General features: G+C 27.9%; 4 protein-coding genes across 9 annotated transcripts; 2 read left to right on the forward strand and 2 right to left on the reverse strand.

Moving 5' to 3' along the window:
• Nucleotides 1-1,517: 1,517 nt before the first annotated feature.
• On the forward strand, nt 1,518-10,305 carry LOC141530327 (uncharacterized). Its single transcript, XM_074247369.1, is given in 21 exon segments — nt 1,518-1,811; nt 1,910-2,019; nt 2,801-2,891; nt 2,970-3,164; nt 3,232-3,325; nt 3,411-3,513; nt 3,613-3,876; nt 3,952-4,020; nt 4,090-4,258; nt 5,092-5,271; nt 5,382-5,551; nt 6,762-6,927; nt 7,269-7,378; nt 7,457-7,547; nt 7,615-7,806; nt 7,964-8,069; nt 8,129-8,231; nt 8,307-8,513; nt 8,685-8,753; nt 9,339-9,507; nt 9,760-10,305. Coding segments are annotated over 21 exon segments (3,171 nt in total). The 5' UTR covers nt 1,518-1,642; the 3' UTR covers nt 10,104-10,305.
• Nucleotides 10,306-10,908: 603 nt separating this feature from the next.
• Nucleotides 10,909-20,090, reverse strand: LOC141531003 (uncharacterized). Of its 4 annotated transcripts, none has more exons than XM_074248457.1 (12): nt 19,940-20,090; nt 19,279-19,414; nt 19,012-19,196; nt 18,345-18,824; nt 17,930-18,213; nt 17,452-17,852; nt 17,230-17,375; nt 16,829-17,151; nt 16,623-16,757; nt 15,698-15,876; nt 15,464-15,621; nt 10,909-13,585 (listed from the first exon to the last, which is right to left on the reverse strand). In XM_074248457.1, the coding sequence occupies exons 2-12, from the start codon at nt 19,361-19,363 to the stop codon at nt 12,572-12,574; spliced, it is 3,390 nt and encodes a 1,129-aa protein (XP_074104558.1). In that variant the 5' UTR covers nt 19,364-19,414; nt 19,940-20,090; the 3' UTR covers nt 10,909-12,571. The 4 variants fall into 4 exon arrangements, with proteins under 4 accessions (XP_074104558.1, XP_074104554.1, XP_074104555.1 ...); XM_074248453.1 differs by having other exon boundaries at nt 15,464-15,639; XM_074248454.1 differs by having other exon boundaries at nt 15,464-15,639; nt 19,889-20,022.
• LOC141531006 (rhodanese domain-containing protein CG4456) lies at nt 19,084-22,168 on the forward strand. Of its 3 annotated transcripts, none has more exons than XM_074248462.1 (4): nt 19,084-19,212; nt 21,107-21,304; nt 21,386-21,545; nt 21,961-22,168. In XM_074248462.1, exons 1-4 carry the CDS (start codon nt 19,149-19,151, stop codon nt 22,013-22,015), a joined length of 477 nt encoding a protein of 158 aa, XP_074104563.1. In that variant the 5' UTR covers nt 19,084-19,148; the 3' UTR covers nt 22,016-22,168. The 3 variants fall into 3 exon arrangements, with proteins under 3 accessions (XP_074104563.1, XP_074104564.1, XP_074104562.1); XM_074248463.1 differs by lacking the exon at nt 19,084-19,212 and adding an exon at nt 20,230-20,359; XM_074248461.1 differs by lacking the exon at nt 19,084-19,212 and adding an exon at nt 20,526-21,031.
• Nucleotides 22,046-23,284, reverse strand: LOC141531005 (uncharacterized). Its single transcript, XM_074248460.1, has 4 exons — nt 23,128-23,284; nt 22,913-22,997; nt 22,421-22,827; nt 22,046-22,348 (listed from the first exon to the last, which is right to left on the reverse strand). The coding sequence occupies exons 1-4, from the start codon at nt 23,253-23,255 to the stop codon at nt 22,174-22,176; spliced, it is 795 nt and encodes a 264-aa protein (XP_074104561.1). The 5' UTR covers nt 23,256-23,284; the 3' UTR covers nt 22,046-22,173.
• Between the last annotated feature and the right edge of the window lie 16 nt (nt 23,285-23,300).

A 23,300-nucleotide genomic window follows, 5' to 3' on the forward strand; every position in this document is an offset into this window, starting at 1 on the left:
TCAGATCACGTTTTCCAGAGGACCTTTTCCACCATGCGCTTTTTATTTCTTCTTTTATTTATCAACTTTTCTTAGTTGGCGCATTCGTGCAAGAAAGTGCCTGGCTACCGCATCATTTCGCAGACACATATATGTTAAACTGGGTTACCAGAGTAAACTAGAGCGTGGAGCTGATGACGAACATCCTTGAAAATGGAATAAAGAAAATTTCTTCATTTTATCAAGAATTAAATCAAAATTTTCTCTTTTCTTTTTATTTAAAAAAAAAAAAAAATTTATTCTGTAATTCATTTTATTTTTCTTGTTACTGTAAATTAAAGGGTTCTTAGTTCTACTCAGCTGTCATTTCAAATACAAGAAGAAATGCTGCAGCTCGAGACATCTCGCGGTAAAATATCGTCAACAATTACATTAATACCGCCGATGATAATCATCCGATCCATTCAATATTATTTTTTATGAAAATTATTCATTTATTATTTATGAATTTTCGCAAAATTATTTTATTAATTTATTTTTAAATGTAAAATCCTATTAACAGATTGAAGTTTGAGTAATTAAATCATTAATCAGTTCAATCAACGAAAACATTATTCAATAAATCAAATTAGTAAGCAATTAGTGAATGATATGTTTGAATTATCAAAAAAATGGGAAATCGTGTCAGTTCAAATAATAACACGAGAATAGTATCAGCAAAAGTTAGTTTAACAGTAGAATTAAAATAATCAATTATTTTTAGCAGATACTAGTGCATGCTAAAAGATAAAAGTTATTTTTTATTCATACGAGGATCAGCGGCCTAATGGAAACTGCGAGCTAGTGAGATATTGCACATTAATGGCATTAATATATAATAGAATTATTTAAATTTTCATCAACCGTCTCTGATATTGCGATCATATCAAATCACGGATTTATATTTAATTTTTGTTTGGCGCTCATTTTTTCGAGATTCTACTTTTTAATAAAAGTATTGATGTGTGAAAAAAATTTTTTTTGACTTGATGTTATACATAACTTAATTTTATTTTATTCTATTTTAAAACTGTATTCATGATTAACTAATGTGAATAATTAATACTACTTATTTAAGATAGCTAAAAATATCATTTTTACCAGTTAAATATTTTATACTTTCATTAATAAAAAATTACCAAATTACTTTTAAAATTTTTATTTTTATTTTTAAATGATATAAACTTTAAAAAAGTTATTTTTTGACATTCTTGATTCAAAAATGTTCAATAAAGTAACTTTGTTTTAATGACACAATAATTTAAAATTATGATTTGATAAAATTCATACTAATTGCTGAGTATCGCGAAGAAAATCATAGTATAAATAAATGTAAATATTCTGCAAGTAATCAAAATACAATTTGAATGTCACTGAAAAGAAAAGTTACATAACTAAATTACAAAACTCGTGTACAGACTGGATAAGTAATGATCGAGATTGAGAGGGGAGAAAAGCGCATATATATGATGTGTTGCATGAGAGAAGTGTTTTTATTCACTTATTATTTGTAAGGCCAGTCGAGTTGCGACTGCTCGATTAACCAGATCGTTAATCTTTGCTCTCAGATACTATTAAATTTGTTTTGTATAAAATAAAAACAAAATGATATAAACATAAAATCATGGACTTGCAAACGTTGATAACTACGGTACTAATTACATTAATTTTGTTATTAATTATCTTGCATTCTTATACACATCGAAGCAGGCAAGGACAGCATATTGATAAAATTCCTGGACCTAAATGGTATCCAATTATTGGCAATGGCTTAGATGTTATGGTACCGCTTGGTAAGTCAAATAAATTTACTTCATTAATTTTTTAAAAAATTTTAACTGATATTTTTTATAATAAATAATAATAATTCAACTAATTATTTACTTTGAAGAGGATCTTTGGAATTTTTTCCGACGTTCTTCAAGAAATTATTATCCTGTTTATAAGCTGTGGCTTGGTGTTTGGCCCATCATCAATATTCATCATCCCGATGACGTTGAAGTATGTATATTATTTTTTAATATTTACAAAACAATTTATTTTAAACAAAATATATCTTAAGAAAATATTTTTTATGTAAGTTAAAATTTTCAATGTTGTTTTTTTTGTGGGTTGAATTTTTTTAGAACTTTAATAAATAAAAAATCCAATGTTTTTTTTGCATTAATATAAATTTATAAATCTGTTGGAAACAAAAAGAAAAAATTTGACATGTCCTCTTTTGGCTCAAAAAAAAAAAAAATCTTGAAACCAAAAGGGCGTTAATAAAAAAATTTTATTCACATTTTATTTTTGCTTAAAAAATTTAACATTTTCAACTTCTAGTTTTTTTTATTAATTTCGACGTTTGAGTGTGTCAAGAGTCTTGTTTTTCTTTTAATTTTAAATTCTTATAGTTAAACATTCAAAGTGTTAAATTTTTAAACCAGAAAGTTTGACAATAAAATTAAAAAAATTATTTTTGGCTCACCGAAAAGACATCATTTGAGATACATCTTTTTGAAATTAGCAACACAATATCTTCTACATTCAAATAAAACTTTTTATCAATTAAGAATGTAAGCTTTTTGCTTACAAGGTAATTTAAAAAAAAATCTAAAAACATTAGATACTACGTATTAAAATGGACAGTCAGTATTAAAAGAAATTTTTTAATCACAGTTTTAAAATTTTTTATTAATTTTTATTGGTAAAAAAACTTTTATTAATACCTAAAAAAATTCATTTGTTAATCAATCTTTGTTTAAATCGTACTGTAATGAAATTTAATTTCAATCAACAGGTTATACTGAGTAGCAATAAAAACATTAAAAAAAGTTTATTCTACGATTATTTACATCCGTGGTTAAGCAGCGGTCTTCTTACAAGTACAGGTATTCACATAAAATCTCAAAAAAACTAATTACAGACTTTTATTATTTATTTCTTAATAATACTTATAAATAAACCAGGAGATAAATGGCGCGGTAGAAGAAAAATATTAACACCAGCTTTTCATTTGTATAATCTTAACGAGTACATGGAATCAATTGTCGACCATAAAGATCGTTTAATTAATGGAATAAAATCAGAAATAAAATCTGAAGATGGAGTTATCAAAGAACTTTTGCCCTTGATGTCCTCGTCTACACTCAACATAATATGCGGTAAAATATCGACCAATTTTTTTTAATAATTCATACAGTTAATTTATGATGAATAACTTTTTTACAGAATCATCAATGGGAGCTACGATGCAAGAAAATGATCCTGAGCAAAAAAATTACAAGCAGTCAGTTTACGACATTGGAGAAATTTTTTACTACCGGTAGTTTTTTGCAATTGTTAATTAAAATTGAATACTTTGTAGATAATTTATTAATATTATTTTGAATAATAATTATCCATAACAGAGCCGTCAGACCGTGGTTCAACAGCGATTGGATTTTCGGTTTCTCTGACAAAGGTCGCGAACAAGCCAAGTGTTTAAAGACCTTGCACAAATTTACTGATAAAGTTCGTAAAAAATATCAGGAATTAATTTATTAATTAATTGTATTTTATCAACCGGCTTATTATCTATTTCTTTTTTTCTTGTCTGATTTAAATCTACAGATAATAAAAGAACGACAACAATATCACAAAGACACCAAAGATAAATATTTAGGTGATTTCGAGGGAGGAACAAACTTAAATTCACAATATGATGGAAAAGGTAAATTTATTACTAAAAATTAATCAATAAATTATAATTATTCATTTTGAGCAGTAAAGCGTAAGAGACTGGCCTTCCTTGATCTCTTGATCGCAGCCTCAAAACGAGGCCTCGGTGTGGATGATCGCGGAATTAGAGAAGAAGTCGATACTTTTGTTTTTGAAGTAATTATAATTTTTTATTGATGTTATTCAGTAATTGCGTAATAACTTTAATTAATAGTATCTGTCTGTTCTCAGGGTCATGATACCACGGCCATGGGATTACTTTTTGCTATTTTACTTTTGGCTGAGCATAAAGACATTCAAGTAAATTATACGTTTATTTTGATAATTCTTTTTTTTTTATTCATTTTTAAGGCAAATTAATTTTTTTAGGAACGAGCGAGACAAGAAATAAATTCCGAATTAAAAGCCTCGGATGGAAAAATGGGCATCAGTGAGGTCCAAAAGTTTTCGTACTTGGAATGTTGTATTAAGGAAGCGTTGAGACTTTATCCAAGTGTTCCGGTTGTTTCGAGAGAAATTCAAGAAGATGTACAATTAAGTGAGTGTATGGCTTTTATCGTAACTAGAAAAAATAAAATTGACGAAAAAGTTGAGAACTATACATTGAGAAATTTTACGTCATTTTGAACACAAATCAAGTGTAACAAAAATAACTACTACATTTTTTCGTGTAGTTTCTACGTAAGCGCTTATGGTATAAATAAGTTGAACTTAAAATTTTCTTGACACAGAGATGGAGAATTCTTTACTGTGTAATTTTACTGAGATATTCATGATAAATACTATCAACCTTGCAGTCACCATGAGACTGCCCTGACGTGAACTATAAACAAATAAAATTTTTCTTTATTAAATAATGACTTTCCCTAAATTGCACTGTACTTTTTTAACTATTGACATATTTAAAGATACAAGCTCATCCCGATGTTACACTCATCAAGAGCTTTCATTTGAGTACCCACATACATTTTGATATATTTCTCATATATACATATATATAATATATATAAATATATGAAAAATTGATGTGGGTACTCAAATGAAAGGTCTCGATGAGTGTAACATCGGGATGAGCTTATATCTTTAAAAATGTCAATAGTTCACGAGATACAAAGTCATTTCTTAATTAAGTATCTAGAGATAGAACATTTTCGAATGCAGCCTAAATACTTATTATCATAAATTGACTTTAGGTGAGAATGATATGAAACCATGAAATGGCACAACTCCAGGTCAAGACTTTTCCAACGATACCAAATTTAACCATAAAAACTCATTTTCTCATATAAATACACTGGCCACAAAATTTTGCTTATTCTCTTAATAATATAGATTAAAAGTTTAATCCTAATTAATATTTTTTTTTTTCAGAACATTGTTTTGTACCCAAAGGAGCAGTTGTAAATATTCATCTAATAGACACACATCGCAATCCCGATTTTTGGCCGCGTCCAAATATTTATGATCCTGAAAGATTTGCATCAGATCGTATCGAAAAACGGCATCCGTTTTCATACGTTCCGTTTAGTGGAGGTCCACGTAATTGCATTGGTAATGACTTACTTACACGATTTTTATCAATTTTGTTAAACATTATTTTTTTTTAAATAATAAAACAACAATAATAATAATTTTTTAAATTATAACTTTGATCATTACAGGTCAAAAATTTGCTATGCTTGAACTAAAAACAGTAATTGCCGGACTATTACATGCTTTTTATTTGGAACCACAAGACACAGCAGCAGACATAAAGATCCTTTCTGATCTTGTTATCAGACCAGCTACGCCAGTATATGTGAAATTTATACCAATAATAAATATAAATAAATAAAAATGTAATGGAGGGGGAGGGGCAAAGTGGGGTACTTAAGAAAATTTTAAGTATACAAGTATCCAAATCGTAAGTATCTACGAAATTCTATTATTACTATTAATGATAAATAAGTGTACTAATATATTTAACATTATTTTAAAGTTGTGTTAAATTATAACATAAAAAATGATTTAAAAAAATTTTTAAATTATTGCAAAAAAAAAACCTTTTTGAAATTGTTAGCTTAATATTTCTCTTCAATCGTCTTCTTTTAAGTTTAAGTGACGATGATATTTTGAATTTGATTGTTACATCTGTTTGAAAGTTATTAAAAAAAAAAAAAAAAAATTTTATTTTTGAGATTTTGAAAAATCTATCTGGTTAAATTGATGAGTTAGTTCAAATTTATGAGGAAATCAAAGTTTCACGGAACTCTATTGAATGACGCCAATTTCGTTCAAATCAATGGAGCCATTGAAAAGTTATGAGAGGTTCACACACACATACACATACACGTCTTCGTAGGAGTATTCAGAACTACTTCCTAGGACCTTAAAATGTGGAAATCTGATTAGAACTTGGTTTTCGAAATCTGGAGTGAAACCAATGACATCCCAATTTTTTTTTTAAATCATTGATTGCTATAGCGAAAACTTAAAAATCTAGAAGAAGAAATCTTAGATGTAAAAAAAAAAATTTTATGATTCACAATAACGATAAAAATTACTGTAAAAAATTTTTTCCTACTTTTTTTAAATCAAAAATTTTTTTTTCTCAAATTGTAGAAAATGACATTGAAATATATTTTATAAAACTGTAAGATTTTTTTAGAAAAAAAATTTTTTTACAAAATTTTGAGAGTACCCCATTTTGCCCCCTTTTTCCTATTTTTGTACATATAAATATTATTTTTTTATTACAGCATCGATTATTTTTATTCACCCTCTCCTGATGAAACTAGTTATCTAAAGTCACAAGTTATCGTTATTTCATACGTTAAATTTTCTCGCGCAAATTACGAGACAAGTGATAAAGATGTTTTCATTTATTTTTAAAAAATTATTATCTAACTAATTTATTATTCTTTTTTTTTCATCCACTTACCGTAAGGATGTGTCCGTATTGACATGAAAATCAATACACTATCAGTTAACTTCGAGACATCGAGTATTAAACGTATTGAAGTGTGTTCTTGATTTCAATAACTGTAGATCATTTAATGTGACAAATGGTTTTATTAATTTTATCAATTATACTTCTCTTATTTATTTGTTATGTTTATATGAAATTTTTACACCAATCGCGTCGAATGGTATTTTATTTAGAGAAAATTCCTGGTCCTAAAACACTTCCGATTCTTGGTAATGCTTTAGATTATTTGGTCACGCCAGGTAATTTTATTTTTTTATCTTTTGAATAAGATTCTTAAATAATTTTTAAATTATTAGACTGATATTATTAATTAATTCTAATTATATCTTTTAATAATTTTTAAGTCAATATAAATTTAACCTTGCAGTTGTATTTTTACTGTACTCTTGTGAATAAATTTTTATAAATCTAATTTTTTAAATTTCTGACGTTAAAGTACTTGATAAAGTCCTGAGACAGACGAAACATTGCATAAAAATAATAAAGATAATTAAGTAATAACAAAATTTTTATCAAAAATAAATCCGTGAACATTTCAAAGTATTAATGCTAACATTACTTAAACGATGTATATTTTTAGATCAATTATGGGACTTTACACGATACTTAAATAATACTTATTACCCGATTTCGCGAGTATATAGTCTTAAAGATGGTGGAATTAACATTCGTCATCCCGACGACATTGAAGTAAATTATCTAATTATTAATTTGATTTATAAACTTATGGAGAAAATTAACTGACTATTTTTATTGCTGAATTTCTAGATATTACTATCGAGCTCGAAGAATATTACAAAAAGTAAAATTTATTCTTTTTTGAACCCTTGGTTTGGTACCGGTTTATTAACGAGTACGGGTATGTATTAGCTTACTTTTATTTAAAATTATAAATAATAAATTTTTGTATCTTTTTAAAAATTTAGGAAGCAAATGGCAGAAAAGAAGAAAAATATTGACTCCAGCGTTTCATTTCAATGTACTAAAAGAATTTTCAGATATTTTTGACCAAGAAGCGCGACGTATGGTTCACGATTTACAATCTCAAGAAGAAGAAGAAAATTTAACAATAGATCTTGTTCCTTTCATAACAAAATATACTTTGAATGCTATTTGTGGTAAGTTTATACTAAAAAAAAAAAAATGGATTCCAGAGAATATTTGAACGAATAAAATAATTTTAAAGAATTTTATTGTCTTGAATCAAGAAAAAAAATTCTTGAATAATATAAAATTTACTTCAAAATAAAATATTAAAAAAAATATTTCTAAAAGAAACGGCGATGGGAACTTCACTGGAAGGACAAAAAAGTTCGATGGATAGTTTCCAGAAAATCTATCGCAAAGCCATACACGATCTAGGAAACTTAATGTTGCATAGGTAATAATTACACTAGTAATTAGTAATTAATCCTATATAATTATTAACTTTTAATCCAGACTATTAAGACCGTGGCTGCATCAAGATATTTTTTTCAATCTTTCACCTACATCAAGGATGCAAAATAAATGCCTGGACATCGTTCGTGGATTTTCTAAAAAGGTTAATTAAGTAACATACTAATTAATTAATACTAATTAATAATTACAATCTAATTTTAAAAAAGAAATATTTAAGATTATCGGCGAGCGTAGGAAGTACCATGAAGACACTCAAGGAATTCACCTGAAGGAATTTACAGAGACAAATACTGCAGAAGACGTAGACAGACAATTATTGAGGAAAAAAAGATTAGCAATGCTTGATCTACTAATTGCTGCGATGCGAAACGGTCATATCGATGAAGACGGTATCTGGGAAGAAGTTGACACTTTTATGTTTGAGGTACGCGCTACTGTCTGATTACCTTGATTTTGTAATTATATATAATTTATTTTTTTTTTTTCATAATTACATGACATGCATCAATTAATAAACATGTGAGGATGTAATTGATTCATCATTTTCCGCTGAGTCAGAGTAGAGCAGAATAAAAGTTAAACTGTTAATTTTCAGGGTCACGATACCACGGCAATGGGAATTTGCTTTACTCTTTTACTTCTGGCAGAACATCGTGAAATTCAGGTTTGTTAATTGAAAATTTTTGTAATTTTTTATAATCACGATAATAACAAATTTTTTACTTGATTAGGTTTTACAATTAAATTTTTTCGATAAATCTATTCTTTTTTTTTTTAATGAAATGACTTAAAAAAATTTTAATTTTCGATTTTTTTTATTTAAAAAAATTTTTCTTCCAATTGAAAAGTTTAAATTTTTGAAAAAAAATTATTTTATTTTAAAAAACTTAAAAAAAAATTTTATCAAATTTTTAAGTTAAAAAATTTTTTAACGTTGCGATTCTACACGAAAAGAACAAGATGACACTGGATATCATCCCAGATTATACTCAATGATATCTGCGGTGAAAAAAAAATTTCAGATAGTAGCTAAAAAAAATCCAGATTATACTGCGTAATGTCTGGATTATACTCATTGTAATCTGGATTATACTAGCTACTATCTGAGTACGATTTCACACAGTACGATCTAGGATGATATCCAATATAATCTTGTTCTTACCGTGTACACATGATCAAAATTTTAGAATTTTTATTACTTGTATTATTTATTAAATGAATAACCAATTGTTTTTATTACAATATATAGACACGAGTAAGAAAAGAATTTGATGATGTCATTGAAAGTTCTAATGGTCAAATAACTATTACGGAATTACAAAAGTTATTTTATCTCGAGCGTTGTATCAAAGAAGCTTTGCGTTTATATCCAAGCGTTCCGTTTATTTCCCGAGATGTTACTGATGACATACAACTAAGTAATTTAATTTAATTATGTAACATAATAGCAATTCTACTGTTACGTCTATGTCTTATCTGAAGACTGCTACCTTTTCAAATTAACAGCGAGCATGTCTGTTTTCGTATTTTATTGACTACAATTTTACCGATTCCCATTTCAAAAGTTGATTTACGTTCTTGTTTAGTTCTGCTGAAAAGATAGCGGTCGCTTTTAATCATGAGCTGATTTATGTCCCAATAAATAATTAATTAGCTAAAACGAATTCCAGGAGATTATTTTATACCAAAGGATGTGATGGCCCATGTCCATATCTATGATTTACACCGTGACCCGAATTTTTGGCCCGACCCGTTGCGGTACGATCCAGACCGATTTCTACCTGAGAACAGCTACGGAAGACATCCTTTTGCGTATGTGCCCTTCAGCGCAGGACCGAGAAATTGTATTGGACAAAAATTTGCAATGCTAGAATTAAAGGTGATAATTGGGCACTTGATTCATAACTTTTATTTAGAGCCCATTGACTTGGCAGGTGAAATCCGAATGCTGCCGGATTTAGTTCTAAGACCCAAACATTCTGCGAGGATTAAGCTAATCTCTCGTTCTAAGTGAATTATTTAGTGAGACAATTAAACTGTTGATAGTAGAGGTTGTTCACCTGAAAAAATTTAATTAAATTCCAAGTTTTAATGTTTAAAATACTATTAAAATAATTTTATTTTTTTAATACGCTTTTATTAGCTTGATAAAATGTCGATAAAATTGGGGTAATTATTTACAAGTGGGGTCAACCCATGCTAGACCATCTATTTTTTTTTTTTTTTTTTTTTTTTTAATAAAATTGATCAAAATTTTTTTTTAATTTATCCAAAAACATGAAAACCTAAATTTTTTCCAACTTTTAAAAGCAAAAAAGTTATCGAAATCTTTTGGTTTTTTTTTTTTTTCCATATTTTTCAATTTTTTTATCATAAAAGCGCCGTAAAAAAAGCAGAATCAGCACTTATAAATAATTACCAAAAATTGATCTTTTAATTAAAAAAAATAACTTTCAATAATTTCAAAATAAAAATAGTAATTAAAACAAATTTTTATTTTATTGTCAAAATATTATAGAGTGATTTTTAAGATCTTTCTGTAATAACTTTACTTTTATAAATATCTATCAATAAAATACCTCGAAAAATTAATATCGAGCACTTAATACTTTTTTTAACAATAAAATAAATTTTTTCATTAATCACTCTGTTCTTATTTTAGACTTATTCAAAATTTTTTTTTTACTTTTCAGAAGTATTTTTTTATTAAAGCATGTAAAAAAATTTTTTTAAACAGTAATTTAAAAATAAAATGATTATTGAATGTTGGGGACGAATATATAAATCAAAATAAACAATTTTTCACAACAATTTCGTATTTAATACAACTCCTTTACATCATGACTGCAAATGTAACTTTTAAAAAGCTTTTTTTTTTTTTTTTTTTTTTTTTTCAATTAACAAAAACAATACATTGGTATTTTGTTAGTATAAAGGCTTAAAATATGCCATACATATTTTTAATTATAATGAAGTTTTATACATTCAATGGTACGTTTGCTTACTATCTATTTTCGAGCCAAAAAAATTTTTACAAAAACAAAAATTTCCAATTAAATCAGTACAAGTACCAGAATTAAAAAATTTAATAAATAAAAAATAAATACAACAAAACAAAAGTAAAAAATTACCAATGCGGCTTTATAAAAAATAGAGAGCAAACATTTAAAAAAAAAACAATTAAAGCGCTTCGTCGTTTAATTATACATGTAATACGCAAAAATATTTAGCTTGTTGAAATATTTGGTTACACCGTACAATTAACGAGAGAACAATAAATATCTTTGGTTACGAAGAACGAAACATTTTGGTATTCTTGCATACAATGTTTTTTGCGAAAAAAAAATAATTCGAGTACAAAAAAATTAATGCAATTTAAATCATCAAATATCAGTACATGTCATACTATACTGTTACTAAATTAAAAATAGCTGATACTTAATTAAACTTTTACGCATACACACAAAAATCGTTATACTAAGCCACAAATTTAGATCTATGTCTATTCTACATCACAATCGAAAAAAAAAGTTATTTTTTACAAACAATTTTACAACAGTGTATTCGTTAGATCTATCGACGTTTAATTTTTTTTTTTATCTTTTAATAGATAATAATAAACACAAACACAAATAAATATTGGTTACAATAATTAAAATCTACTATTAAACTAATCACTTGGTTTTACTCAATATATAAGTAATAGGACAAATAAAATAATAAGAAAAGGATTGACCTTTGGTGTACTGTTTAATTTACCACGTCGACTTATTGTTTCAATTTGGTACAGCAGTTTTAATTTAAATTATCATTATCAATACAATTGTTACTTTTTTGTTGATTTGTATGAAAAATAAAGAGCTAATTAAAAAGAAAAATTAATTTCAATTGCGTCAATATTCATTTTTCAGTCTTATGAAATCCTACACTATAAAAGATTATTATTAAATTTTTTTTTTCTGTAAATACTCAATATCAATATTTATAGAGAAAGGCACAGAATTGAGAGTTGTACTGACCAAATGTAGGCATTAAAAAAGGCACTTTTATAAAAAATCTTGATTAATTACCTTATTGATTAATTAAATAGTCAATATTGAATGGAAGATAAATTTACCGATAAACCATTATTAATTTTCATTGTGCGTAAAAACAATTATTACTTTGGTAATGACTAGTTTTTATAATTATTAACATAAATATCTATGTATGTAAAAGTATTATTATAATTTGACAAAAAATTTTTAGATAAAAAATTTCTTTTTAAAATTTATTTTACCAAAATAATAATTAAAAATGATTATATCAAAAGAGTAAAAATTATTATGGCGCACTTGAGATTCCAGACTAAAAAAATTAACTGATTTAAAATCTATTCCCTTCTTATTATCTTAATCTACATCCTAATAAAATTAATAATAATTAATAATCAAATCACATATAATAAAATAATGAAAAAATAAAATAAGCTGAGGGATAAAATTAAAATTGTATGCGATAATTACTGGGTCTGGGTATAGACCGAGCTTTAGTAGGCGGTAAGGAAGATGTAGATGCATCGCTACTGGCAGTGCCTCCAGAGTCACGTCCGCCGCTTTTGCTGCTGACCATGCTACCAGTGCTGAGACCACGAACTGATGAGCAACCTGTTTGTTTCCTGAGCGTAGCTTTAGCATCTCCGTCACTCAATCTTCCGTAATCACCGATACGTCTTGAAGGCGGTGGTATCAACGAACGGCCTTGAGTCTCACGGTGTTTAACGTCCCCACTACTACCAAGTATCATCTTCTTTCTGTCGACCTCACCCAGCCGCTCGTACTCTCCACTGGAAGGTTTTTTTAGCGTATTGGGGACAAAAGCGTCGGCGACCGATTTTTTACGCCTCATTCCCTTCCCGTTGTCGAATCTTCCGTACTCGAGGGTGCAGTTACCCGAATCACGGGTTGTTTTGATGGTGTCGATGACACTGGGCCCAGGGTCTGATTTTTTCCGTGTCTCGGTGTCGCTCAGCCGACAGTAGCGAGAATTCCCGCTGGACTTGAGAGCACGTGGCGGACGTGGCAATGAACTTGGTGGTAGACTGCCAGCTCGACGGGGCTCGCCCTCTTGCATACGCTGTCTCTGTGAACTTCTACCCTGTTTCTCCAGCAACATCATGTCCTCAGGTTTCCCGTCGGACAGACGTGACGACACACCACCAACGGCATTACCTTGCTTGTTGTATCTCGCAGACGTTGAACTTGTGAATTCAATCAATCCTCCTCCGCTTACTCCTTCACCTGCACCACCCCCACCACCAACACTACTACCGACACCAACACCAACACCAGCAACAGTTGGTTCACCCCCAGAGTCGTCCAACAGACGGCTCTTACTTGAAGCGGTACTGGAACTACCAGTGCTGTGACCTACGCCCGCCAATAGTGGTTTGGATATTTTTCCTTTTCGCGACGCAGTGCCTGGATTAGAGAATCCTGGAAAACAGCAAAGTGCCCGCTGAAAAAGACAGAAAAATGCCTACGTTGGAAAAGGAAACCAGGATTGTGTGTCTGGATATCTTTTTTTTTTTTTTTTTTTTTTTTTTTTTTTTTTTTAAATTGGGTTAGTGCTCGCCACAATAGCTCATGCGCACTCTTGATTGTTAGGATAGGTTTTTTTCTCGTCTTTTTTTACAGAGGTATTAGTTGGGATCAAACTTCAAATCAAAATTGTAAAAACTATAAAAAACAAATAAAATATTATTAATCACTACACGGAAAATCAGGTATCTTCTCTCTACACTTATTTTATAATAATAATAATTAATAAAATTTAAATAATAAATAATAATTAATGACATGTCAATATATTTAATTGTGTGTAAAGTAAATGAATTAAAAAAAAATTTAACGATCTACTAAGATGATTGTGAGATATTCGATAATTTTATTGGATTCAATTTAAAATTATTTTATCAATTTATCAGACTTTAGAAAAGATGATTTTTATTGACAAACTTTTGATAATTATTCACCTTTATTAAAGGTTAAATACATTTTTTTTATCTAATTATCAACATTAATTACTGTATAGATTAGTTTTATCTAATTCAATATATTTAAAAACTATTTATGGGTATTGTGGATTTTATTTAGATATCAAATCTTCAAAGTAATCCTTTTGCTAGTTTATTAATTTTAAAATTATATAAAAAAATCTGATAATTTATTAAGAATTTATCACAAGTAATTAAATAATAATTTATACATTCAATCAAAATTTTTCTATCTTTTAGTTAAATCTCCACAATACGAATTATATATGTATATATTTTTTTTTTAATTTATTATTTACGCATTAAATTATTATTTATATTTTTATTAAAGCTATAAATTTATTTTTTTCGTTTGTTAATTAAATAATAATATTTTATATTACTGTCAGCGTTTTCTCTAGACTAATATTACAATTCTTATAACTTTACTATACGTTGAATAAATAACTAAAATAATATATAAAAATATATATCTATATTTAGCCTAAAAACAAATATGTTTATTTAAATAGTTGTTTTGAGGCTAAAAATTAAATTAGATCTAATTCTAATTTAATTTTTAAAGCAGCGAAAGAATTACCTTAAATGTTATGCAGTTTTTATTGAAAATTGCGTGATTTATAAAACAAGCATACCGAGAATAATTAAAAATTGCCAAGTAGTGTTATGGTTATAGTCATAAATTATAATAAAAATATAACAATTAAAAAAGTATAAATAAAATAATGAATATAAATTATAAATAAATAAATGACAATGTTTAATATTCTCAATTTTATAAAATAAAAAAATAAAAATTTCTATTAAAATAATCACTCCACACAAATGCTAGTACGGTACCTTGTGAAAATTGACCTTATTTTAAAAATATTCTTTTCATAATCTGAAAAATCTAATAACCGTTGCCAAACAAAAACAAAAACAAATAAGAATACGCGATTATAAATAAATTAAAAAATTTCAACAATTAATTCCCGTTTCTACAATAACAATATTATAATAATAATAATATTTATTATTATTATTATTATTATTATTATTATTATTATTATGAATTAAAATAACAATGCGAATTATTAATTGAGAATAATGAGTTGAAGTATGACAATGAAAAAAAATAGATTTTTTCAATCAAAATGAATCAAAACGCAGAAGAAAAATAAAAATATGTATTTTTAAAATAATATTAATAATAATAAAAATTATATAATATTAATAATAATAAAAATTATATAATATTAATAATAATAAGAGTAATAATGATAATAATAAAAATAATATATATGACTATATATTGTGACAAATTGAACACACAACTACACTGTAGAGATTCTGCCTACCTTACTGAGTAGCTGGGAATCAAGTTCTTTGAGTTGATCACCAAGACTCTTGTTTGTTTGTTCGAAACTACCTTGGTTACGATACTTATAGCTGTCAGTGACGCCGAAGGACGTTCCAGTACTGCCATAGCCACTGGTCCCACCCAACACACTGCTCACTGATGACATACGTGAAACTACGATGAGACAATGCAGATGCATCGATTGCTTTTGTGATATTAGAACAATACCTACCTAATTCAGGAGTGCCTGTTAATCCTGTGTGATCTGCAGACGTGCTTGAATGAGAGGAATGTACCGCTGGATAACTACCCATTCCACTGCTGCTGCTACTGTCTTTGTCGTATGTATGCTTCTGAAGGACACGTATCATTGCATCTCGCTCAGCCAGCTTCGACTCGAGATCCTTCAGTCTACATATTTTTATTTATTTACAAAAAAAATTCTCGCTATATTGTCATCCCTCACATTTTCAATTATAGTGGACTCTCGATCACTTGAACTTCAAGGGAAGTTATAAAAACATCGAGTTAACGAGTTTTCGACTTAACAAGTTGTTCAAAATTTGCAAGTAGACCATAAAAAATTAAGAAAACATTTGATACTGAACCGATTTACTTGAAATTTGGTGTGAGTCTTCTTAATACATGTCTCTATCGTACTAACTATTATTATAACAAAATAAAAATTTTTACTTTTCTTAAAAAATTCAAAAAGGTCCAAAAGAATTGAAAAAAATATATCATTTTTTTTGGACAGCCGTAATTTAGCAAAAAAAATTTTTTTTCCACTTTTTCTTAGTTGGTACGATAGCAGCATTTATGTAAATTAATAATCTTTTTTATTTTTTTATTTCAGGTCATTAGAAAGCTTGCAATCGTGACAAGATTAGTGCACCATTTTTTTTGTACCCTCACGTCAACACCATATAATTTTTTCAGTATGGTATTTTTTGACTTTTTTTAATTTTTTTTTTGTATTTTCAAAACATTAATAAATGCCTGTTAAAAAAATGAATGGTGAAAAAAAAATTTTTTTTTATTTATAGCTACCGAAAAAAAAAACCTCAAATTCATGCTTCCACACTAGAATACCCTCTTAACAAGATTCGAATTAGCGAGAATCCACTGTATTTAATTATTTATAATACAATAATTACCGAGATTCGAGATCAGCCAATTTTTTCTGAGCGGCATGAACTTCGTCCATATGACGCATTTTTTCAGATCTTGCTTCAGCGATCATTTTTTCAGCGTCTTGACTTGTCTTCTCCAAAGCTGCTATTTTAGCATCCCTAATAGATGAATTATTATTAATATTATTATTTGTTATTTAATAATTTGAAGGTAAATTGAATTAAATTACTTGGGAAGACTAGCTGCATCAATAGCTGCTTGACGTAACGCGCTTTCCTCCAAATATCGTTGCTCCCATTTAGCGACGTCACCTTCAAGCGACATTATTTTTTCATCTCGCTCGCGTAATCGTCTCTTTAATTCAGTTATTGTCTCGCCGTTTGATGACTGCTCGTGGCCATTAGATCCACTACCACCTTCACGTAATTCGCGTTCGAGTTGACCACGTAAGTGTCGCTCAGTCTCTTCACGTCTATCACTTGACGCTTGTAATGACGACAACGCACGCTGTAATTGACCGACTCGCTCTACATAAATTTGTTTTTTACGGCACTAAACATACAAAATAACATCAAAAATAATTAAAATAATTATTCTTGAAACAATAATAATAACAATTATTATTTTTACCTCTTCTTCTAAACGTACAACGTTTCCTTGGGCATTTGTTAATGCCGTATCTAAAATGTCAATATGCGTACGTTGCTCCTGCAGTGTTGCTCTCTGTGCAGCTAATTCTATTTCCTGTCTGTCTTTGGACGCTGCTAATTCTTTATCTATGCAAATAAATTATTAAAAAATTGTAAATATATACTTAAAAAAATTTTTTTTAATCAAATAAAAGAAGTTTACTCTGCGTTATAAGTTGCCCAATTAATAATTCTCTCTGCGTCAACTCTTTCCGCATGGATTCAACAATAGGTGGATTATCAGATCGTGAAGAGAGTAAATCAATTTGATCTCTCAAAGCACGATTTAACTCAGTCAATCGACGACAGTCGTTTTGAAGCCTCAGACGGGCCGCACGTTCAAGTTTCTCACGTCGCTCGCATGAAGCAGCCAACTCTTCGTGTGCTCGGTGAACTTTTGATATTTCTTGCTCTAATTTTTGAGACTTTGCTACCTTGCTGTAACATCGCTCTAATTCAAGTTTTAAGGCACTGTTTTCTTGAATTATTATTTGGAACATTTCAGATGGAGGCCAAATTTCTCCAGTAGCTATATCAACCTCCTCTCTACCTTTCGTTTGTGGTCTGTAATTAAGATAATTTACAGTTTAAAATTACTTAATTTAATATATTAATAAATAATTAAATTAAATAAAAATTACCGCGGAGATGTTGCAGGGGAATCATATCCATCGAAACCTAATTTATCAATTCGCGATAAATCTGGCTGTGATCTTGATAGTGTCAATTTTTCCGTAGGTCCTAATAATCTGTGTTTACTTTTCGCAGGCATTAGTATCGAGGTATAAGACGACTGAGACCGATCGTTGAACTCATTATTTATTTGTTTAGCTCTATCAACTTCGCGCATTCTTATTTCTAAATTATTTCCACCACTCTGGAGCTTTGAATACGGCTTAACTTCTTTCGCAAGATGTTTCAAAACCTATTGACCATAAAATAGGTTTATAAATAAATTTACAGGAATTTTAAGAATTTTGATTAACAAACTAGTAAAAAAAAAAAAAAAAAAAGAAGTATAAAGTAATAGATAAATAGATATAATTAATAGAGTACCTGAGACTGATTAAGATAATCATCAGGGATATCATTAATTTCTTGACATCCACCATTGTTCGGTTGCTCATAAAAACGTTCGTCATGCGGTAAACTCGTTAAGGATTGCATTGTCGGACTATTTGAGTGACCTTTGCCACCACCACCACCACCGCCACCTCCTTCATTATACAAATAACCCACATCGCCAGCATGCTCGCGAACGATACTAGACAACCGTCCAGATGGTGACCAGCCGTTTTCATCATTAGCATTATGAATAATGAGTGTATTATATGAACTAGTTGATATATCGAGACTACTACGGTTAGATCCCACGCTTGTTCGATTACTCAAATTGTCCTTCAAACTATTACGATTCGATCCATTGATACTGTCTTTAAGACTATTTCTATTTGACCCATTTAAACTCTCCTTTAAACTGTTTCTGTTTGATCCATTTAAACTATCCTTCAAACTGTTACGGTTTATCAAGTTACCCTAGTTTTCAAAAATATTCATATTCATTATTTATCCATGCAAGTAATTAATTTCTAACTAGTAGAAATAGTTAAATGCAAAAGAATTTTTTTTTTAAAGTTATTATAATAATTACTTATATCAAAGAATTGAAATAAATAATTCTAATGAATTTAAATGTATTATAATTTATTTATGTAATATTTACTTGAATATTTGGTATATTTTCTTTATGACTGGAAGATCTTGATGGACTTTGCTGTTGTTGATTTTCTTGACCCTGAGGCTCTTGTCTTGCAGTATGTCTTATGACATACCTTTCTTCATTGCTTAAATTTTCATTTGATGTTGATACATCGGTATCACTTCCGCTCAAACTTTGTGGCAAACCTCCTAAAAATTAGTAAAAGTAAGTAAAAAAAATAAATAAATAAATAAAATATTTATTTGTTAAAGATTTCTAAATTAAAATTACCTTGAGTCGACAACTGCTTGCGCTGTATATTGCTGCTGTTATTAGTAAATGGCAGAAATCTACCAGTTTGTTGAATAGAACTCATTTTATACGTTCATTTGTGGAATATATTTATATTTTTTATCCTCAAATTAATCTGTACAAAAATAAATTAATTAATTATAATTCTTTCACTTTAAAATCAATATATTTTAATAATAAAAAATAATTAAAAAACTGGAAAATGATAATGATAATAAAAAAGTGGTGGCCGTGATGAGCCAGATGAATGACAGAGGTGTCAACACTATGGAATTTATATAATCTCATATTACAATCAATTTAATTCATCGTTTTTAAATACCTAACAAATGAATCACACACTCAATTGATAAAATTATAAATACTGTATATAAATATCAACAATTAAATTAATCAACCAATCAATTAATTGTAAGGTAACACACCAATATCAATTGCAATAATGGAACAATTATTTTAGAAACACATATAAAGTCTGAAAGTTACACAAACAAACAAAAGGATGGAATTGCCACAAATTTTTCATCTTATACTTTATTTTTATTATCATTACTTTTTTTTTAAACTATCATAAATAAATTTAACTTGCCGTTAGATGTTTGATTAATATTAAAATTTGTTAATTTTTACAAGAACTTACTCTGGAGAAGGATATTATTACTAAAAAAGGACTTTAAATAATAAACAAATTGTAATAAAAAAAAAAAAAATAAGTTATAATATACACTGAACACAGAAACTCCGTCTCAGTCTCTTACATTACATTAGTTCATAGCAGTTGGAGGAGAAAAATAAAAATTACAAACTTTGCACATTCCTCGTAAGAGCGCGACACATGTTAAAAAAGGGGCCACAACTCTCTTACAATTTTCACATGATCACTATCTGTTTTTTTTTTCTTTTTTTACTTTATTTAATTTTAGTTGTTTTTTTTTATTCTGCTTCACGAGATAAGTGTCTAAAGTGTCTATACATTTGTATGTCTTGTCATATAAATTCGGATAAATAATATATGCAGATATTTGTATATATATATGTATATATATATATATATGTACTTGTATGTATTTTATAATATGAATCTAAACACAGACATATATGAGAATTAATTTTTAGAATTTTTTAATAAATAAATTATGGTAATAAAAATTGTTAAAAAAATTGACATTTAAAAATTTTTAAAAACTGCAAATACAATTTTTTTTAAATAATTTTTTGGAGCAAATTTATTTGTTAAAAAAAATTAAAAAATTGTCAAGTGACAGCTAACTTTAATGTCATCAAATGTATAGAAATTTATAAATATATTAAATATTAAATTTTTTAAATAAAAATACTTTTTGTAAAATTGACAACTTTCTTTTAATGACATTTAGAAGAAGCATTGTAAATAAATTGCATTGTTGCAACTGAACAATAAAGCAGTTGTATTATTTGTTAACAATACTTCCAATTAGCCGAACATTTGCTTGAGTAAAGATAATATGCAATAAAAAAATTATATAATTGGAGTAAAAAAAAATAAGGACAAGATTAAAAGAGAAAACGGAGGAAGATATTATTGAATAATAATTATTATTGCTTTTAGTATTTATTAATATTGTTGTTATGAATAATTTAATTATTCGAAATTATCGGGTTGTGTTGTTGCGATGTTGTGGTTATATTTGTAAAGATAAAGATAAATTATGTAAAGTATTTAGTGTTGGGGGATTTAATCAATTTACAAAAAGTATGAGCAAATTTTTTTTTAATTTTTTTAAAGAGATATTTTTATTTATACGGATTTTTATTTTTTTGACTCTAGGTAGAGTAGGATTAGTAAGCAGTGTGAATTATTCGACGATACTTGAAAATATGCGAGGTCAGGGTGATGAAAAAAATGTAATTGGTTATGAAGAACTTCTAGCCGATCAGAAAAATGATAAAGTTCTGATAATTGATGTTAGAGAGCAAAAAGAAATTGATGAGACTGGAAAATTACCTGGAAGTATTCATATACCCAGTAAATATATTTTTTTTATCTTTTCGTTATTTATTTTGTGTTGAATAAATTGTCAATTGGTTATAATTTTTTTTTTTTAAGTGGGAAATGTAACACAAATGTTAAATCTGACGGATGAAGAATTTAAAAATCAGTTTAACAAATCAAAACCTAACAAGGATACTAAAATAGTATTGAGTTGTAGGTCTGGAATGAGAAGTGCTAATGTACAACAGGAATTATTGAAACTTGGATATGAAAAGTAAGTTTTGTAATTATTTACAAATAAAATTTTATTTACATTTTGAAGGGGGTATCCTAGTCTAGAAGCATGAATTTCAGGTGATTTTTTAAAGTGCCGTAAAAAAAGGCAATCAATATTTTTACTATCCATTATTTTATAAGTTATTTATTAACATTACAAGAATACAGAAAAAAATTAAAAAAGTTGAGAATTCAAAAAATTAGCAGCTGATGAAGTGAAGGGGTCTCAAAAAATTGGCACGTGACCATGCCCACGATTCCAACCCTTATAAAATACTTACTCCAATTTATAAAATAATAGATTGTAAAAATATTGGTTGCCTTTTTTTTACGGTACCAAAAAATTACCTTAAATCCATGCTTCTAGATTAAAATACCCCCCTAATTATCTAATTAAATTCTTAATTTTACAGTGCATACAATTATATCGGAGGATGGTCTGAATGGGAAACTAAACAAAAATCATAATCTTTCTTATCTAAAAATAAATACTCAAGATTAATGATACTCAATGAAATTGATCATTTAAGTTAAAATTGGTAAACAAGTATTTACAAGTACATGATACTTAAATAATTGAATGAATTAATCTAATAATAAAAAAATCTTATTTACAAAATATACATTCATTTCTTTTCTTCTTGAGCCAGTTTCTGACTGACCATTTCTCTAAATTGTCCTAGAATTAAGTTTTCACGTTTCTGACGTTCTTCTTTACTGAACATCGCCAACGCTCGTTTCTCGTCTGCTGAGTAAATTTGGTTCTCCTTTCGTATACGAACAGCTTCCATTCGACGATGCCTATAAAATAAAATTGTTCATTAATAATTTTCAATAACAAAAAAATCACAAATTCAAGAAAATAATAAATACCTGCTACCACTCATAACATATCCAACGCTTTCATAGGAAGCTATTTCATCAGAAGTAAGACCTATTTCACCACGACGTGGGATACGTTTACCCTCAGCAATATAAGCAGCCATTGCAGCTCCTTCACCAGGTAATAAAGCTTTACCAAAGTCTTTAGCAGACAAAGTGACATGTTGTTTTTGTAGTGGACCAACAACACTTTCATCACCACTGTCGTCAGAACTTGATCTACGCTTCTTTTTACTTTTAACTTGTTCGCTCCCTTTCTCAACCCACTTAACTTGACCATCTTCATCATCGGATGATCCTGAATCACTCGAACTGCTATCTGAGTATTTACGTTTCCTTTTTTTACTCTTCTTTTTTTCTTTTTTAGATTTCTTCTCTTTTTTTAATTTTTTACTTTTCTGTAATGCAAATTAATATTAATTAGCATGAGAATTTATTTTTACTTATTTATTACACCAAAAAATATTAGACACTTTTACTTACTTTTTTCTTGTCTTTTTTAATTTTTTTGCGCCGCTCCGGTGAATGATCACGTTTTTTGACAGTTACTTCATCTTCGTCGTCAGAACTAAAAATACAAACAATTTATAAAACATTGACAGTCGTTACACGTGAGGTTAGAATAGTTAAAAAATATATTGAAGCCTGGAAAAATTCTATAATAATTTATATGAATATTAAATAATACAAGTACTTACTCTTCTATTCTTGTAGGAGATTTACCCCAGACTTGACTTACTCCTTTTAAACCAATATTTTCACGTTCTCGTCGACGTACGTCCATATTGATGCTCCAAATATTTAATAAAAATAAATAAAAGCACATTTCTATGTAAATATATTTTCATGACAGTTATTACTTCTACCGTTG

Source organism: Cotesia typhae, unplaced genomic scaffold, assembly GCF_013202065.1.
Source record: "Cotesia typhae breed Kobodo isofemale line unplaced genomic scaffold, CoteBio_Ctyphae contig_5, whole genome shotgun sequence".
Lineage (NCBI taxonomy): Eukaryota > Metazoa > Arthropoda > Insecta > Hymenoptera > Braconidae > Cotesia > Cotesia typhae.